The sequence below is a fragment of the Poecilia reticulata genome, chromosome 9 (assembly GCF_904066995.2).
Source record: "Poecilia reticulata chromosome 9, P_reticulata-male-v2, whole genome shotgun sequence".
Taxonomy (NCBI): domain Eukaryota; kingdom Metazoa; phylum Chordata; class Actinopteri; order Cyprinodontiformes; family Poeciliidae; genus Poecilia; species Poecilia reticulata.
Window position 1 is genome coordinate 23,898,376 of NC_088838.1, and position 20,782 is coordinate 23,919,157.

At 41.1% G+C, this 20,782-nt stretch overlaps 1 protein-coding gene across 1 annotated transcript in view; it reads right to left on the reverse strand.

Annotated features, from left to right (window-relative positions):
* sh2b3 (SH2B adaptor protein 3) overlaps positions 1–20,782 on the reverse strand; it is a 62,065-nt gene that overhangs the window by 35,997 nt on the left and 5,286 nt on the right. The window contains exon 2 of the mRNA XM_008418261.3: positions 6,901–8,019. Coding sequence (XP_008416483.2) covers positions 6,901–7,992 — 1,092 coding nt within the window. The 5' untranslated portion in view covers positions 7,993–8,019. The remainder of the gene's footprint in view (positions 1–6,900; positions 8,020–20,782) is intronic.

Below are 20,782 nucleotides of genomic sequence, written 5' to 3' on the forward strand. Positions count from 1 at the left end.
GGACCAAATAAGCAAACTCTGATCAGACTACAAAACTTGGTCTTGGTTCAGTTGAAAGTGAACTGACGTGGTTTAAATGTATATGTGAACACCAAGTTGACTGGAGAAAGCAGGAAGCAAGCTGAAGTGCAGGGCATTCTGGGTAAATTCAACCAAAACAAACGCTAGAATGAGAAACAGTTTGTAGTCTTTTACCAACGACAAAAGAGAAATCCTACAACCCTAAAATCTGATGCCACTCCATTTTTATTTACATTTTGTTTAGAAGCAAGTTGCACTTTGTGTCGCTTCCTTTGGCGGTTCTTGATGCAGCGCCACCACAGGTGAGGAGATGAACAGGCTTTTAAAAGGGTTTGGCTTGTTTGACACAGTGCAGTGTGAAAACAAACCGTACCAAGTGAAAATGTAACAAATGCTGCAACCTTGGTCTCCAATTGAACTGCGTCTACCGGACTATCAGGTGTAAAAACACCAAAACCCAGGTGTCAAACTTAATATCACCCTAAAGAACCCATCCTCACAGTAAAACATGGCGGTGGCTGCATCAGACATGAAGACAGAAGAAAACCTGTTACAGGCTGAGATGGAGGTTCAACACACAAACATGACTGAACGGTTTAGATCAATTCCTGTGTTAGAATGGTCCAGTCAAAGTCCAGCTACTGCTGGAACTATTTTGTGTTTGGCCTCATTTCCACTGATTGGTATGGAAGGAATCGGTGCTATTATGTTACGGTCCAGTCTGGACAGCGTTTCCACCGCTGGTTGGAGTCTAACTGGGCTGGGAAGTAAAACACCTAACATGGCGTCCTGCATCAGTTTGCTTCCAATTCATTACTGTGCACAGTTTTATGTTGGCATCTTTCATAAAATCCCAGAAAAATCCATTGATCAGGGTTTCCCCCAGTGTATTATAAGCCTGGCCGGCCACCAGGCTTAGAATTGCTGATTTATTTAAGTTTTTTTTTTAAATGCTTGCATTTTTTTTTACACTTTATACTTGGTGTTCAGATTCCAGTGTTCCAATAACACTTAATTATCAAGAGATATTTTCAAATTTTCTGTCAACTTTAAACATTTTTTTAACTCAAAAACGCGACGGGTCGCTGGATGAAAGACTGCCGAGCGCCCCAACCAAAAGGCTTAGCAAGTTTTCTGGTGGGAAACTTGACTAATGTTTAATTAAATCTGCCTGTAGATGGTGAAATTGTGTTTCTTGTCCACAACAAGGTCAAAGTTAAAACACAAGACATGATGAAGAACTTGAGGATAAAGTCCCAGACAGCACAGAGAACTTCTCGTCTTTTCAGCTGACGAGACAAGATTTACTTCTGCAACGGAATAAGAAATGCTTTCCCTCAGCTTTGTGATTTTTTTTGATATCCGAAACAGCACAAAGACATGAAATCAGCCTCTTTAACAACATTTTAAAGAGGACTGAAAAGAAGAAGAAAAAAAAAAAGAATCAAAGAAGGAACAAGCATCCTAGTCTGCTTTGAGTTTGCACCACCACGTCAATTACAGCTTTGCAGATGTTTTCTCTAGGGGTTCGGTCGTGTCACATCAAATGCAAAGAGAAGAACAAAGCTAAAGATTTACAGGCAGCTGTTTGACCGTAAGAGTTACTGACAACTGTTTTCTGTAAATGCATTTTCACTTCTGTTCTCCTGGAAAGCCGCTTGTTCATGGTCCGGGCTGCTGCTACACTTTCGACTCCCACTTTTTCAATCCAGCTGGGCGGCTGAGATCTGCATCAAGTGCGATTTTTAATTAAATTCAAACACATCGCATTAAGGTTTACTTTTCAGGTAGGGGGGAAAGCTACCCCCTACCTGCACTCGGCATCGATTACATGGAAGTTAAAAATCGCTCTTTAAGTGCATTGATGTGTGAAGAAGCTTCATCTCGTGGATCAGTTACGACGACCGAAGAGCCTAGATCTTAATTTATCTCAGGCCTAAACACTGCAGCAGGACGTTCTCTTTTAAACACCGTGCTTTTTTTTTTTAGGTCAGAACGTGTGTGCTAACACTTTAGATTATAATAAGAAGTGAAACAGCCGCAGGTTTCTGCTGAACTTTACAAGGCGGAACTGACTTTTCCCAGTAAGTCAATCTGTGGTGTCCAAACTTTTCGCCATCAGAGCCAAAATTATTAAGTTGAAAGCACATGGCTCAACAATAAACAAAATAAAATGTACAACTTTATTTAAATCAACAAATTCTGATTTTTATTGCAAACAGATCAGTAAACTCAGGGTTTCCCACAGAAAGCTTGCTAAGCCTAGTGGTTGTGGCTCTCGGCAGTCATTCATGCATCCGTTGCATTTTTGAGTTAAAGAATGTTTAAAGTTGACTGGAAATTTGAAAATATCACTTGATAATTATTGGAAGATTAATGCTTGAATACTGACTATGAAGTCTTAAAAAATGCAAACATTTAAAAAATCTAAAATACATAAGCAACTCTAAGCCTGGTGGTCCGCCAGGCTTATAATACTCTGGGGGAAACCCTGAAATCGTTGTAGATACAAAACATTAACAAAGTCTTAGAATAACACAGGTCCACAATTACATTTTGTGGCTGATTGGTTTCTTATTTGTGCTACAAGACCTACTTTTGAGAAAAAGCAAGTCTTGTTACTACAAAATTAAGATGAATGCAAAAACTTTATTAATAAATGTGAATCTATTTTTTGCACCTAATGTTTTATAAGATGTCACTTATCTATGATGAAAAAAGTTGCCCTAAAAGATGAAAACTTGTCCATCAGAATCAACCGACTATGCTTACAGGTCAGGTTTGCTCATTTATAGAATTGAGGTCGAGGGGCCGCCCAATATTCTTCAGAAGGCCAGGGGCCCAAAGTGTGGGCCCCTGGCCCACACTTTGGGCCCCTGCCCTGTATTAAATCCTGTTTATTGCTGGCTTTCATATGACCTAAAAACCAGCTCTGTAGATTCAGGCAACATCCTGATGTGATTCTTAAAAAATTGAAGGGTTAGTTCATTTCTCAAGCTGATGCAGGGACCTTGCAGCTGCGCTTTGGTTGCTCTTTCCTCACCCAAGAGCACTATCGGCTTCCTCGGAAAGCCGTTTTGTGCTACATTACATCTCTGTTGTTACTTCTGTTTCAAAAACACACACATCTACAGATAAAAATAAAGTTTGCATGCATTAGCATGACCTATGACTTCTTTTTTTTCTCTCTCTGGGAAGCCAGGAGTTGCATACAGGGCGAGACCCTCTGCTTGCAAAAAATATCCCACTTACTATGTGTGAAAACTCGATTTACATTCACAAAAAAGTGCAGCTGCAGCAACACTTAACATGGCAGCACCACCTCCTTCCAGGATGCTGCTTGAATAATTTTTTCTGGGTCAGATGGGTGGGATGCATGTGCTTTATATTCTTTGTGTATGTAAAGACGGGAGCATGCTTCTCCAGAGCGCTCCTTCCTTTTAAGGCCATTCTCAGGCTTTATCTGTCCGTCCTGCCAAGACTAAACACCCAGAGAAAAGAGAGGGAGCGCGCTCAGAGCAACAATGCAACTGGCTTACTGCACAGCAAAGAGCAGGGTCAATTCTGCCAACACACACACACACGTATCACTCTGGCTCTATCATCAACCGAATTACCTCACGCACATGGTTAGGGCTGCAGCTGCCTGATGAGCTGAGGGCTGCTAAATATAAAAGGCTCAAAAACACACACATACACACGCACACATGCGCGCATGCATGCACTTTCCTTGCACTACCCCATGCAGAGACCCAGCCTAGCTCGTACCGTCTGGAAGTACGGCAGGCTTTAAACCCAATGTGAGGAGCCAAGCACGGGTTTTAGGCTCAAAAGAAGAGAAAGAGAAAACATCCTGCTGTGTTGTTGTGAGATGAGGGGAATCTAACACTTTGAGAAAATGCATATAGGTCAAGAAAACATGAGTTTCTCAGCGTGGCTGTGTCATATTTGCAGGTTAAGTAGGTTTTTATTAGCCACGGATTCAGAAGCAGAGACGTTGTGCCTGGCTGAAACCAACCCCAAACAAACAGGAAAGAGTGTGGGAGGTATATCTACACACCAAAGGGTAAAAGAATGCATAAAGGTTGCTGACGCTTTGATGTAACTCAGCACAGAAATGCCACACTGGGAAAAATTCACAGCTAAATTCCCTTTTTTTTTTTTTTTTTGTCGTTTCAAATGATTCATTAGAAAGAAACAGGCAGATAAACTCCAAACCCAAACCCTGCTTCCTGATGCCTTCTCACCTATATCACCTCTGGTCTCATTTTCGGCATTTAACATTAAATGATTGGGGTTTTGACAGTTGAACCACACCGAACTGTGACTAGACAAGTTTAGAGCGAACCCCTCTCCTGCTGTTAAAACATCAAATCCTCCACAGAAGGCAACAACGCGTCGAAAAACACTTGAAAAACGAGCAGCTTTTCTGGGGCGAAACTAAATGTCATCGCAGCGTTTTTGTCATGTGGCGAACCGTGCAGCAAAGCACTGAAAACCAAACAATAACGGGGCAGAGGAAAGGGATGGTGTTTGTAAAAAAGGAAGAGTGGGGGGGAAACCCTGCAACTAAAACAGCTGGAAACAGGAAGTGACTTTTTCTGCCTTCTTCATGTTTGTGTTGATTTTAAGGGGGGGGTAAGCAGCAGCATTCTCTGGTGAAGTTACACTAACAAGCCCTTTAAAGGGTTTCTGTGGGTTTCCATCTTATTGACACACACAGATCTGCAGCCTTATCTCGCTCAGATATGAAACACAAGAAGAGAAACCCGACAGATGCTGAATGGCTCGGTGGTGTGCGCTTCTGAGAAGTAAAAGAACTTTTTGAGAAATGCCGACGCAGAATCCGATCAAGCATAGTCCTGTGAAACATCTGCACTGAGAACAGCACAAACAATCAATTATCAGATTCTGGCGACGAAACCCAATAGGTGCTGTGGTGTTGTTGAACACCTGCATGTCTAACCTGAAATAGACAGATAAATGTGTGGGTAGGCGGTTTGGGATTTGCGTTGCAAGCAAATCTGTACGAAAATCACCAGGAAGCTCAAAGTAATGTGACATCTGTGCAAAGACTTGTAGCTAATTTAGCTGCTGGCTCGTTAAACCAAGACCCATACAATTTTGAGGACGAATAATCAATTTTAGTCTTACTACGTTCGAGTAATAGCCACGTTCAAGAGGAATAAACTTGAGAATAACCACGTCAGACGGAAAAAGCTCAAAACCACCTGCAGTGAGTGTGAAAAGCCTAAACATGTCTGTCAATAAAAACACGCAGCATGTAATTGCAGAAGTGGGATTTACTGGCAATGATACCAATCACCTTCCTTCATTTTCAGAAAGGTTTTACTGTAAGTCACCCCGCATGGATTTCACAATCAGCTGATTGCTTTAGACCGACTGACGCACTGCTGCCCTAAGCATTTCCACATCTCTTGTTTTCGAAGGAAAACCTGTGGAACACGTTGACTTCATGTCATAAAACCAAAAAGCTAAAAATGTAGAATATTTTCTTGTAATTTTCTGTAAAAGCTGCCATGTTTGAACCACAAAATTAATTGTATTTAATTGGGATTTCATTTGAAAAGCATGATTTGAATTGGAAGGAAAAAGAAACAAGTTTTTCAACATTTTGCTGCAGGTAGAAACCTCTAAAGAGGAGTTCATTTATATTAAGTTGGGGAGCGATTACAGTTTTCTGGGTTGACCACAAATCTTTAAGATTCAGACTTAGGCCGATGCTGAGACAAAACAAACATAACAAATGATTTTGTTTTGTCTGGAAAGTCACCACATTATACCAATAAAGTTGCTAAGTTGGCAGCAGCGCACCGGCAGTCGTGACTTGGTGGCGTTTCCGTCAGTCAGATCTCACTGCAGAGCAAAAGAGGACAGTGGCTGATTCTCACACCTTTGCTGAGGTAGATAAGATTAGAGGATAAGGTTGGTTTCTCATGTAAGTATCAGCCACAACCCCCTGAACACATCAACTCCATGGTGAATCTTGGTGGTGGCAGCATCATATTGTGGGGGTGCTTTTCTACAGCAGCCAGAGAGAAGCTTGATGTTCCATATTATTTAATTTTAACAGGTACTCATTTAACATTTTAACTACATTTAATGGGTACTTTTATTGATCCATTCTGCCACTACCAGCTCTTTGAAGATACGTATGATGGCCCACAATTAAAATGAGTTTGATCCCCTGGTTCAGAGGCTGCTAAAGTCCTGAGGATTCACCTTCCTGCTGGACAACGACCCAAAACGTAAAGCAAGAACCACAGCGAAATGCTCTCCTTCAACTCTGAGCATGATCTGATTTACAAATAAAAACCATGCTTCGTTTTCACTTGCAAGTGAAAATGGCTGCAAACAGATGCACAGTTATACAGCCGTACATCTTTGAAAAGCTTAAGTTGAGGCTCCTGCGCAACCAACAAGAATGCAGCAAGCGGTTTCTGAATGGTAAATCAACATACAGCAGTAAACCAAATGATTAAACGTGCTGGAGCTCAGCTTGGGTTGCTAGGTGACGGGTTTTGCTGGGTTGTCACATTACATTCGAAAGTTTTTTGAAACTGCTCATTTTTAGATACCAAACAACATTAACTTATTGCCTAAAACTGTCTCAGTCATTTTATTAAGCGACTAGGCTGTTTGTAGAAGCAGAAAAGACTCAAAAAGAAGTACAAAAATGTGCAAAGTGTGAATGTTGCATAAAAAGATCCCCTTTAAAATCATGGTGATATATCTTATTTAAAGATAGAAAGTAACAAGATGTGGAAAAATTCACCAGATGCGAGTTCTACACAAAGCTAACCGATGCTATGTGGCGACGACAGACACTGAACAGATGGTTGGGAATGTAGATCCTACCTTTGGGGGATCGTACAGCTCCAGCTGGTACCTCTCGCTTCCTGCTCTGCCCCCTCCACTTTGAGCGTCTCTGATCCTCCTGACCAGCAGGCGGCAGCGTTGCCAGTGGGGCTGAGAGTCCGAGATAGTGTCATCCACCAGCAGGTACTTGAGCTGGCCCTCCTTGCAGCAGCCGCTCACGTCCAGCCTCCGGAGCCGCATGCTTCTGCTGCGTAACCAACGGAAACCCTCCAGGAGATGAGAGACAACTCTGGGTCGGTGCAACGCGGCCGGAGCCGTGGCCTCGAAGTTCTGAAAAGAGAACGATTGGGAGGAAGAGGATGAGGACGAGCCTTCGTCCACTCTGTCGCCGTTGTTTGAGGGGCAGTTGTTGGCGGTGGCGGGGTTGGGGTTGCTGGGAGACAGGTCCTGGGAGGAGTGGGAGCTGCGGGATTGCCGTTTCTGGAAAATCCACTGCACTGTCTTTTGGATCTGGCTGACAGGGAAATGCGTGACGTCGCCATGTCCTCCAGAACCCGACACCAAAGAGTCCGAGGAGTGGCGCTCGGATGGCTGGTGACGACCTGCGGCCGAGATCTCGTCATTGCTGTGGCTCTGAATCAACAGCGACCCGCCGCTGACACTTCGCGACCCGGAAAAGGAGTTCCTGGCAGCACATCTCAGAGGCAGCTCCGGCTCTGGACTCACCACTACCGGCTCCACTTTTGGTACCGTGGATATCGACGCGGCTCCTCCGCTTGACCGCTTCGCCTCCCGGTAGTCCTGCGACAAGGTTGAGTGCCGCAGCTGGTTGATCAGGGCGTGCGGCGAGGGAGCTGTGGCGGAGGCGCTTCCGGAGGCGCCATCTTTGTCGACTTCCTGGCAGAAGTGTTGCTGAAAGAGGTCGGTGAAGTGCTTGGAGAAGGTTTCCGGCGGGACCAGATCATGCTGCGGGCGCTCACTGGCGAAGCTCCGGTAATGTCCAGCCAGCTGCCGGGAGGTGGCGATAGCATGCAGCTCGCAGAACTCCCACCAGCCTCTGGGTGGCGCCGCTACGCTCGGACCTCCTCCTGCTGAAGTGGTGTTGGCTGGATGGATAGTGTTACCATTCATTGCAGTAACCAGACTGGCAGGGAATCACTGCAGAGACACAGAAAAACAAAAATCAATTAATTGAGAACATTTGAAGGAGAAACTTACAGGGCTGCAGCTACCGATTATTTTACTAATCGATTATTCTTATTGATTAGCTGATGAATCAGATAGAAAGAAATTGGCACATTCTGCAGATTTTTCATGTTACCCTCTTAAACGACACGACACACCAGGAATTACAAAGATTTTTTATTTTGCTGGTTAAAAGTTGAACCACTGGTCCAAACAGGCTGATTTTATCAGTGCCCAATCTTTCAGTGGCACTAATTGGATTTCAAGGATCTAAGCAAAAAATCTTGGGCAATCAACCACAGATGAGTCTTGTAGAAAAAAAGCATGACCAAAGTTCACTGAAAAGACAGGCTGAATGAACGGAAAACTAGAAAACAGAACAAATAAATGTTTGGGGAAGCTGAACTGAATTAAGTATTTGAAATAATTGATGGGAATGGGTCGGAGAGACAGTGAATGAAGGGCTGGTTGAGGAAGTAAAATTAAAAACTTCTCAATCAACAACACTGCGCGCAGAACCATCTGTGTGTTTCTGTATTTGCATGCGACCCGTTTCAGTCTTCCTTCTGCTTTCTCACCTCCCAGTGAGTCAGTGTTGCCTTAAAGCAGACATCAGAACCACGACGTCAAATAAAGCCTTTTAAACACACATCCTATTTATAATGCATCTGGGTTTTTCCTTTTTACCAATAAGAGGTTAGGATTTCATTTCTTTGAAATAACACAACATAATTTGTTATTGTTTTATTCCACACACATAACAAAAAATCGTCGCAAGACAAAGAAATTGGGGGAGGAAGTTGTAGTTCTACATTAACATGCTGACATGGATTTTTAAGAACAAGAAACTGCAAATGTTTTCAGGCCTTTTCTCACTTGCTCACAGCACAACCACAAATTTTGATGAGTTTTACTGGGATTTCACAAAGTAAAAGCAGCTGGCGGCGGGAATTTATCAAATCGTTTATTGTTATTGTGAAATATTTTTAATCATGATGAGAATTCAAATTTCATTATGACAATGATTAATTCCTATTAATAACGTTCAAAAATGAATTGATGGATAACTTTTTTTAACTAGGTACTAATAATTCAGCATACTTGTTTACTGCAGCAGAAAACATTTTAGATGATAAAACTGGACAAAACCGGAGAGACTAATTATTTCCATGAAAGACATTAACACCTCTTTATTACTTGTTTATGTATCTCGAGTCATGTTGTTATCACATTTACTGACATAAACATGTACAAGATATTTTCCTAAGTGGGAGTCGAAATAATATAATCATTTTTGAATATCAGTTTAGTGAATCATCCAATAATGAAAAACGTATGGCACAACAACAAACCATGTGAGCATTTCCTGCTGTGATAGTCCACCCCGATCTCACAGAGCAACACTGAGTCGATCCAGTGTGGCACAGCTCCCAATCTACCAAGACATGGCCATAAACCTAAACAGACAGGCTGGGCAGGGGGAGCATTAATTAAAGCAGCAGCCCAGAGCTAAGGTTGGACAATCTGTCAACAGGACAATTATTAGTCATCCTTCTACAAATCTGGCCTCTGTAGACGTTTGGCAAGAAGAAAAAAACTCTAAGAATGCCATAAGAAGTTGAAATGCAAAATGTAGAGGTATACAGCATATGTAGAAGAAGGTGGCTAAATAGAAAACTAACACTGCAAGGGAGAAAATAATTAGCTTTATCGAGCTAAATGTTGGAAAAAACCTGTTGGAGGATGCAAAAGAATTCAAACTTTTGGGCTGAAGCTTCAAGTTTGAAAGCATGTGTGAACACTAAGCAGAAAGTGGACTATAATGCAGGGCATTCTGGGTAAATACAACCAAAACAAAGTCTACTGCTAGAGAAATCCTACAACCGCTAAAATCAGACAGTACTTCATTTTTGTTTATATTTTGACCAGAAGGATTTTGAGCTCGTCTTTTTTTGAGGTTTTTGTGTTGCTTCCTTCAGTGGTTCTAGGTGCAGCGCCCCCACAGGCACGGGGGTGAACGGGTTCATCAGCATGAAAGCAAACCGCATCAGCTGAAAATATAACCAATGTTGAAATTTTACTTCCCGTTCAAACCAAGTCTACCAGACTATGAGGTGTGAAAACACCCTTAAGCTAATTTGTGACAAAGCTTACAAATGGCTATTCACAATTCTGACTGAGCTCAAGCTACTTAGCAAAGAATAAAGAGCATGATTTTCAGTCTTTTCATGGGCAAAACTGCAACAAAAGTTGCATCTGTATTAAATTAAAGGGGTTGAGTACAAATGTATGCCATACTTTCTGACTTTTACTTAAAAAAATCTCTGAAATGATATTCATGACATTAAAAAGTAGTCAGTAGAATCAAACAGTTCAGACAACAAGGCAAAGTTGACTGACTGTTGTCTAGTAACTATAGATTTCCGGTTTTCCGCAGTCGTTTCTTGTTTTTTTTTTTAAATTACTTTATTACAGGAAGTAAAAATGTGTTTTTTTTCTTTACCAATTGTTATGACGAAAGTATAAAAAAGATCCTAATGTCCTCTGAACAGATATGAACCAAGCTTCAATTAAGGCTTTCTTATTATGAAGCACCATTTTATTTTACGGCTTCATGACATTAAATATTGTAAAATTTTGGAGGCAATCTGATCCAAAAACTCTGTTCTCTGCCGTTACCCTATTCCAGTGAACATCAAAACACACTTACAGCTAAACCACTGTAGCACTGAAAAGGATTCATTCTGTGCCAAGAAGGTTTTATTAACACAGGAAGCATTCATGTGTGTGCAAGGTTTTGTGAGCGAAGGATGATGGGAGTCGGGGGGGGTTAAAGACCGGGTCCAACATATCACAGAAATCCACAAGAAACAGGAGGGGAGGGAGTGAGCGGTGGTGGCGGGGGGAAGGGGGACGTCGTTGTGGTCGAGACAAACATGGAGCAACTTGTCTCGTTATCTTGTGGCTGACGCTCACAGATGAAAACTTGTTAAATCTTGGTGCGTAGTCTCTTAATAAAACTAGAAAGTTTCCCTGGAGAGGCGGCGGTGGATCTACGGACGGTCCTCGTACATCAATGAGGCTGAGCAAACTTGTCATCGTGAAACATTGCGTCACCGCGGTTCCTGGATGCGTCCTGTCACAACAACCAATTCCCTTCCTGTAGTTTTTGGAGCATGCTCTGTGCGCACTCGCCACCCTCCAGCTGGCCTCCCCCCCCCCACCGCAAGAGCCTGTTTCTATCTGCCTGGCCAGCCCAGCGATGACTCAGCATTGACCAACTACAGAACATGCACACACACTCATGCACAGACACACACTTCCTCTCGCCGTATCCCTCGGGCCCGTCTCTGTTCCCAGGGTTTTCCTTTTTCTTTTCATCCTCTCGCCTCTCTCTGGCATGAGGATCACCAGATGTGATCGGATCCTCGCTTCCTTTTATTTTTACCTCAACTGAGGGCCACAGGGAGAACAAAAAGAGGTTAAAACAGCTTTGTTGTTCTTTCTCCGCTATTATCCAGGAACTCTAACCCTAAGTTGATGCTTTGTTGCCACATTATGGTTCTGTGGAACAACGTTCAGCTGGAAATCAAACGACATAGGCAAGTCCAAACAAACTAGAAAATACTCCATCAGGACACATGTCAATGCTTCAGCATTCTTTCGTTTCTTTCACCCTCATCTTCCGCTCATGTCTTTCATGCCATTTAAAGTAATTTGACACCTCAAACACCATGAGGAGCTGATGAAACTGCATGGAGCAACGTATGGATAAGCTTTGGCAGCTTAACTCTGCTGCAGTTCATCAGACAAGAAATAAACGTAGCCTGACCAATTCACCTCTCATTTCATACCAAAATGTGTCCATTTTGTCCCTTCTCTCATTTCCTGTCCATGATGTGATAGACATAAACCATCAGATCATGTCTCTTTGTAGTCAAGTTTTTTTTTATGAATAATGGGGGTAAATGGTAATAAATATGCTCAAATCTAATTTAGATTTTAATTTAGTTACCTAATGTCTAAATATTTGTGTTAACCCTGTTTCGATTGATTGAGGCTCTAAATCTCATTTGTGGCTTGAACCCAATAAAACAATGAATTACAATCCAGATCAAACCCAAAGAAATCCAACAAAATTTGTTTTATGTTTCAGAGAAGCTGCAGGTTGGTTACTGAGGTCAGAACCAAAGAAACCCAAAAGAACTAGTAAGAAAAAAACAAACATATCAGGCCAAAGGCACAAAATGAGCATAAGAGAGGAAAAGAGCCCTAAAAGTGAGATTCCCCTCAAAATTATAGCTGAAAAATCAACAAATATCAATGTGTGCAACAATGCAATTCCAACAGACTTCTTAGAGGCAATGCATGCATTCAGTTTCTGCAGGCAAATTGAAATTTTGTTACCATTGATGTCACCAGACTTGAGGTGGATAGTTGAAACTGAGATGCTAAACCTCACAACATTGAAGAGTTGGAAAGAAGTTTTGCTGAATTTCTCACAAATAATTTGGAAGACGAATAAAAACAATACTCTTATAAAAAGCAACACTTAATTGGAACTGGTAGTGCAGCAACTATGTCACAATGATGACAATTAGGAAGATTTGGCCAAAAGAATACCAACTTTTTAACATTTTGGGTAATTTTTAAAAAACTTTTTAATGCCAAACATGAAAATCTGATGCTTTTGCTCTAGTAGAGGCTCACCAGGACCTGAGCCTAACATCTAGCAACATGAACTGCTGCTGAAGTGCATCCAGAGCAAACTCAGACAGAAGAACTGAGCAAATAAAACCCAGGAAACTTCACTTATTCCACCAGAAAAGGCATATAAATTAAAATCCACAAAGACCGACGCTTATACAACACGGAGATAATTATCAGTGCGACTGGTGGAAGCCCAACTGCAGGGAGGTCCTATTTATATCTGCCGAGCCCGGTATCAGCTCTCACACACCACTGTGTGCTCCCTGTCGCCCTCGGTCGGGAACAGCTTGTTTGATGCACACACACTCATGTGGTCTCTGAGCTTTCGGGTCAAGTACTCATATCAGGCGACTGAGAGCGCCGGCTGCATGCTGAGCGTCATGCAAAAAGAGCCTGTTTATTTCTCATTCATGCAAGACGCCGACTATGAAACAGAATGGCAATAATTTAATAAATGTTCTGGTCTAAAAGCATGTCTCTGCATACCTACAAAATAATAATCCTTCTTTGATGATAATCAAGTCACTGCAGGACTCCCGAGGACTCTGTGTAAAAATAACACACAACCAATCAGTATTGGATTAATAAATACTTTGATAATTCTCCCTCTATTTCAGCAAAATTGTGAATATTTGATGTTGGTTATATTGTATTCAATTCTATGATCTGCAGATGTTACAACCTGCCAGATTTCATCTCTGTGACACAAGTAGCCTGTTGTTGTACTTCTTCAGAAGTACACAAAATATTCACAATTACAGGTTTTTTTCTTACGTATGGTCAACTGGACAATATTAAGCAGGGTTCCTGCAAATATTCATGCATTTCCACACTTTTCATCTACTTTACTGTGCTTTACTCATTCTAACATTTCACTGGTGGGCTTTGATTATCTGTGTGCTTTACAACTCATGAAACAACACAGCAGTTATGTTGTCAAATGGGGTAAAGCGCTTTTTCAGCTTTTCACCTCATCAGATCTACACCAAGTAGGAGGAGATTACCTTTAATTTATTAAATCATATTTTGATATCTGTGATTCGTTTTTATTTGTTTGCAAAAAAAAAACTCAACCCAGGTTGAATTAAGTCTAGAAACTTTAGCCTTTTATCTCTTAACAATTCTTATCCTGATTCCAGAAAGTTCAAGACTGCAGAAGAACCAGAGAAACAAAATAGTACTTTTGATATTTGACATAATTAACAAAAAGATTTTATGCAAAATCCAACTTTGAACAACCTTGAGGAACTGCTTCACATATTTATTGTAACAAGATCTTTAGTTATGAGATTCAGACTTTATCCAGCGAGTCAGCAAATAATTTCCTGACTATTTAATTCTTGCTTTATAGCCAATAATCTGGGTTTTCCCACAGAAACAGCTGTGAGTTAATTTGACTGATTTGGCTCAGTCATATTTTCATCAAACTTCAAGTATTTCTCCACTTTACTAATCAGTTTAATTATTATTTTTTCACTTTCAAGAAAAAAACAAATCCAAAAGACCCGGTTTGCCTCTCAATGAGTTTGTTCCCATAGTCCATGCACAGTTTGGTGGTTTACTCCTGCCAAAATGGGATGTGCTGCTAATTGAGATTACTCATTAGGTAAAATGTAATTTACGACAAGCCACATCCGTCTGACCTTTTTATAGCTCCGGCCTTGTTGCAGAGATCGGCCGGATTCAATCTGTTGCATGTGACTCAATTAATCTGTATGGCATCAAGGCCCGCTTAGACATCAAAAGCTCCAGATTTTCCTGTAAAAACCGGCCGAAGGGGGAAAAAATTTATTAATAAAATGCACCACCATGTGCACCACAGACCCCAGAAGAAAAAAAAAAAAAAAGGACATTTTTATTAGCGCCTCTGAATTTTCAGTCTCTGAATCACTGAATGAATCAGAGTGGTGGATAAATTTACAGAGGAAAAAGAGAGGCTGTGTCAGAGTGGGAGCTGTTCAAAGAAAAAGGCTGGAAGGAGAGAGAAATATCAAGCAAGGAAAGGAAGAGGAGGAGACAGAGAGACAAAAATCACAAGGATAGCTAGAAATAATGAGAGGGCAGGCAGGAAGCGAGAATAACAGGCAAGCAAGGAGGCGAGAGGAGTGGAGATGGCGCCAAGTTTGTGGGTAAAGGTCCAGGTGGCAGAGCAAGAGAGGAACAGAGACGAAAGGATCTCGACTATGCTCTGCCTGGGCAGCAATCACAGAAACAGGAAGCCCTGCCCTGCCCTGCCCTGGCAAGCAGCAACCAGCGCACACAGGCAGAGGCAGTGTGTGCACACACACTCGCACAAAGGCACACCAGACCACGGCATCACGTCAAGAACCGGGGAGATGACTCAAGAGCTGCTGAAGGAAGACCTTTTGTGCTGAGCTCTACAACAACAAGCACCGCTTGTGAAAACGTCTCCTGTTGCATTTGTTCACTGTGATAATAAAGACAACGTGGAAGGATTATTATATGAAAACACCAAATCGACCACTTCCTCCTGCAAAGGCCAGAAAAACATCTGGGATGAAAACCCAGCAAAAACCCTTCAAGATTCATGAATATTTAGAAGAACATGTTTGGGTTTTTCTTCTTTAAAGCAAACACAGATGGACCGGTTGTTTCATGCTCCATCTAAAGCCGACGCCTGCAAAAACGGAAACTCATTCAAAACAACACAGCAAAGCAAGTCTACTGCTCTGTTTTCATGCAGAAACCCAAACCTGATCAGCTCATTTTACACCTATGAAGCTAATGAGTACTGAGCTAAGCTAACCGTTGCTAAAGTTACACACTAAAGCAGAAATGTTCTTGAAGATTTTCAATAAAGTTGCATTATATTTGAAAATTCCTGTATTTCTGAAGTCATCACAACATTTTCACAGCTCTCCTTGAGTTTTAGCGTCCTGGTCACAACATGTGGGTGATATGGAGCATCGTTTTATGCTACTTGTATAACAAAAAAGTTTACAAATGACCAAAAAAAAAACAAACTATTATTTTTTTTTCCCATTAACTGTATGGATTTGAGGAGCATTAAAACAAATTCTGTTCTTGAAAAACATTCACATTTGAAATACACTTCTTCAAGATGCCACTTACTTAAAAAAGTGTAATTTATATAACACAGTAACTGCATTTATTCATGTTTTGAAATTTACTGGTATTCATTGACAGTTTTGTGAAACAAACAGTGGAGAAAACAACCCAAATAATGATTATGCTGCTAGTTTTCCTTTATTTTTTTTTACCATTAATAACTGAAATTTTACAAGACAATGATATAAATCAAAGTCCTTATGATAAATGTATTATGTGGAAGGATAGTTTGAATGAAATATAAAAAATACTAAAACTCAGCTATAAGCAAAATGTTTCATGTGTTGAGATTTCCATTATTACTGCGATTTCATACATTATGTAGCCTTTTATGTGCCGAGTTGCATGTTTTCCCCAAAGCATGCGTGTTAGTTATATTGGCCACTCTATTTTGCCCTTGTGTGAATGCACGGCTGTTTGTGTTACTCTGTGACAAACTGGTGACCTCTTCTCTCACCCATTGACCCCATGAGACCCTGCAAAGGTCAAGCAGGTAGAGAAATTTAGTGGATGAAAAACAAAAGTTAGCAAAGTGTGGCCAGCGTGTCTCTTTATTGATTGAACACAGGAAGATATTATAGATTATTTTTGCTTGTTTGTTTTAGCCGATAACAATTTACAGTTTAATCACCTCAACTTAATAGATCAATAATACTTTAGATAACGTGATGCTTCCTATTTAGAATAATATTAAAAAGCTAGATTATAATAAACAGCGGCACGCGATGCATCCTGCAAAACAGACTTCATGAATTACAATTAAAACTGAAACACTGAGCACCTCAGACCATGTCAGTTCGGTTGAGGACTTTTGCATGCTTCCTCCTTTGCAACAATCTTTTTTTGTTTTTTGGAAAATTTGAAGATGGACTCGACCGACGCCTCTCACCCATTTGAAATAGACACCAGATCCCATTTTTGCTGATTTTTTGTGGTCATTGGTGGAGATTTTTATATTTATTCTGTAAACTTAAACTTCAAGTCCCCCTAGATTTAATCGCTGGTTGTAAAAGTGTCCTTGAGCCAAACAAAACATAATTTTGTTCCATGTTCACTGTTGGAATGACAATAAAAGTCAAAGTTACTTTGCAAATCTGCCAATCTAGAGGTTATCGATCCATCCATTTTCTTTACACCCTTGCCCCTTAATGGGGACAGGAGGGTTGCTGGTGCCCATCTCCAGCTAACGTTCCGGGCGAGAGGCAGGGTCACCCTGGACAGGTCGCCAGTCTGTCGCAGGGCAACACAGAGACACACAGGACAAACAACCATGCACACACACACTCACACGTAGGGACAATTTGGAGAGGCCAATTAACCTGACAGTCATGTTTTTGGACTGTGGGAGGAAACCGGAGTACCAGGAGAAAACCCACGCATGAACAGGGAGAACATGCAAACTCCACGCAGAAAGACCAGGGCCGGGAATCAAACCCAGAACCTTCTTGCTGCAAGGCAACAGCTCTAACAACTGCGCCACTGTGCAGCCCCACTGGAGGTAATTGCAAACAATAACATGACAAAGTTATCAGAGCTCGATTTCATTTTGAGAGGTTTTTCTTTGTTGGTTTTAGGATGATTTATACCTGCGCTAAACTGGTCACTTATCAACATCCCGATATGTATCGTCCTAAACTTTTAAAGGAAACATTCTGACAAAGGTTAAAGTAGATCAGTTGGTGATCTACTTGGATTAGGACCTCAAAGAGTGAAAGGAAAAGTCTGACTGTGGCCACCGGGTGATGTTTCAACACAAACTTGAAGTTTGTCCCTTTTTTCTAACACACAATCCAAAGTTGTTGCAATGCCGCAATGTGTTGGAAATATCAATCCATTCAAATCTCTAAAAGGAGTTTGTTCACATGTGAAACATGCTGATCTTGTTGGTTTTGAATCATTTGTTTGGCTCCTAGGATAAAGAAAAATCTGAAATATTTCAGGGTGAATCATTGAGTCACAGCAGAGGTGATCAAGTTCAGTCCTACTGTCTATGTATCCCTTCTGCAGCACACCTGAATCAAATGGCCGACTTCCCTCATCATCAGCCATTCATTCACTGCAAAGCCATGGCAACCAACCATTTATCTGATTCAGGTAGGAGAGTCATGACAAAAAAATTTCCTGGATGATAAATCGTCCTAGAAGTTACAGCGATAAACAATAATATTGTTCTGACTCCATTTTCAAGTAACATAATGGCGTAATAATGCAAGTGTACCCTCTCAAAGATCAATAAACTTTCATTTCTAATGAACATTTAACACTGGCACTGGAAAGTATCTTATACATCTTTCAGTCTATATAAACAAAACACCTAAAAATTTATGCTGAAGTCTCTGAACAAAACTGCCTTTCAAAAAAGGGGCTTGTTGAGACCAATTTGCTAGAAAAAAAGACAGACATGAGGAAAAGCAATCTTCCAAATGGAAATTATTGAGCTTGTTTTAATTTATTATGCAATTCATTGATTTATTAATTACTGTGACAGGCTTGGATTCAGGTGTTTTGGGGAAGGGCGGTAATTCTCCACGACATGAGCTTAATTAAGCCATTAACTGCACCTCGGGGGTACTATTGAGTTATGACACTTAACAGTTTAGAGGCTCAAAACTATAAATATTTAAATATTATCAGTTATTAGTTTTTCATTATCAGTGTCAATTTATTCATAAAACATTCAAAATCAAGAAAAATTACCCAAAGCTTGAATATAACAAGTCTAAAAACGACCTTACACTATTAAATAACTAATAAACATTGGAGAAACAATAGGGTCGCATCAGGTTGTCCCCACAACCCAGTATTATTTCAATCTTTTCTCAGAAGAAAAATGCCAGGAATCCTCTCCACAGCAGCCACTATTCAGCATTGTTTTGTCAGGCTGAGCAGCCGGGTCCCACTGGTAGCCAACACACCAGTTAACACGAACTGACATGAGGTGACCTTTCTCCTCGTCCCTTTCACTTCATGTTTTATACTTGAGTGGAAAACGCTGCTGTGCAACAAACAAAAGTGGAACAACCTGACATTAGCTGCACGCAGTTAAGTGTTTTCTTTTACAAATCGTTGGCTGATTGATTGGCTACATGAAAGCGGAGGGCGACGGATAAAAGACCTGCAGTTGTTGCAGGCTCGGGATGGGGCCCTGACGCTCCGGGTTCCTGTTTGCGTGAAGTGAGATGTGAAAGAGCTTTGATGGCAAACAGAGCAGAAAGCGAGACACGCGCACCTTACATAATTGAAGAACATATTGTAAGGGAGGAAGCAGCGCTGAAACATGAGATAACTTTGTGCCCCGAGTTCCCACAACCCGAGGAAGCCATCAGCTGATTAAGGCCGCAACGAGAGCTTCTGCCCGTTTCACATTTAAAGCTTGCAGTTGATGCATTTGATCTTAAAGAGACGTTTGTGGAAACCCACTTCTAAAACCTAATGACATAATATTCTTCTAACACCTTGTTGAAACAGAAATCCCCTCAGAAAGCTTCAATCCTTTGTTTTGCACTCACAGCGGGGGCCTTCAACACCACACCAAAGAGTAGAAAACCCACTCTTCTTAAAAAGGAGCTCAACACCTGATAGTCTGGTGGGCTCAGTTGGATTGGGGACCAAAGTTGCAATATTTGTTACATATCCAGTTGGTGTGGTTCGCTTTCACACTGCACTGTCAAATGATCCAAAATGTTCCTCCCCTCACCTGTGGTGGCGCTGCACCAAGAACTACTGGAGGAGATTACATGAAAACCTCTGAAGAAGACACCGAGCGCAACTTCCTTCTTCACGAAATGTAATAAAAAATGAGAGTACTGTCATTTTAGCAATTGTATGATTTCTCTTTTGTCTTCGGTAAGAGAGCACAAGCCATTTCTCCTGCTAGCGCTAAACTTGTGCGTTTGTTTTGGTGACATTTACCCAGAATGCCCTGTTTCAACTCCTGCCTTTGGAGTCGAGCCTGAGTTCAATTGCGCATTCACACCTCCTCAGATGAACCGGACTCTGTAGGGAAACAGACTAGAGTTTGCCTACTAAACAGCGCTGGTGTGAATAGTTATTTTGCTTTTCTATATTTTATATGCAATATAAAGTAAGGAAATATGATTAAATAACTAAAATATATCTACCAGCAGTAGATATATTTTATCTACTGCTGGTAGATAACAGGTCCTTGGACCTGTTAATATGTGTTAACAGGTCCAAACAGAAAAAGATTAAAGCATTTTTTAACAATTTATCTCCTTAATGCTTGCAAATAATGAAAAATAACCAGACGTTGTAGCACATAGGTGCAAAATAAAAGTAGGAAGCAGAGAAAAGGCAACACATTGGTACGTAACGAGGGGTACGAATCGCAGAACGGCCAAATTAACCCCGAGTCTTTGTGCTCGACCTCTTGTTTATTGTTGCATGTTTAGACAAAATACTGCCAATACTGCCAAGTACACAGAGCTTTTGTTTTGGCTAAAATATTCTCTTGCTCTCTCCTGCATTCCCACAGCAATAACACAATGCAGCTATTCTTAAGACACACAGAAATAAAGTCAGGGCCACTTTCTGGCCGTTTCCTGTGGCGTGGGAAAAGGACGGAGGCGAAACCGCTTGGAAAGGTAGCAGCAAAGCTAGGGAGCTGGTTCTGTGATAATACATTATTTATAATATACTGCATACCATGTAATATCATGCAGAGAGAGATGTTGACATTTATAGGATGCCTTAAAGTCACATAATGACATGGAAAAGCTGAATTGATAGAGCTTTTAGATAAGGGGAGGTGAAAAAATACCTCTGGGCCTCAGAGTTGTCAAAGTACAATAACTCATCACAGTAATATGTGGTTTATTATTTAGTAATATAAAAGTGACAGGGGAAAAATAGTTTTTAAAAAACAGTATATGAGTCAAAATTCATATTATGACTAAATGTTAGGAAGGTTGCTATT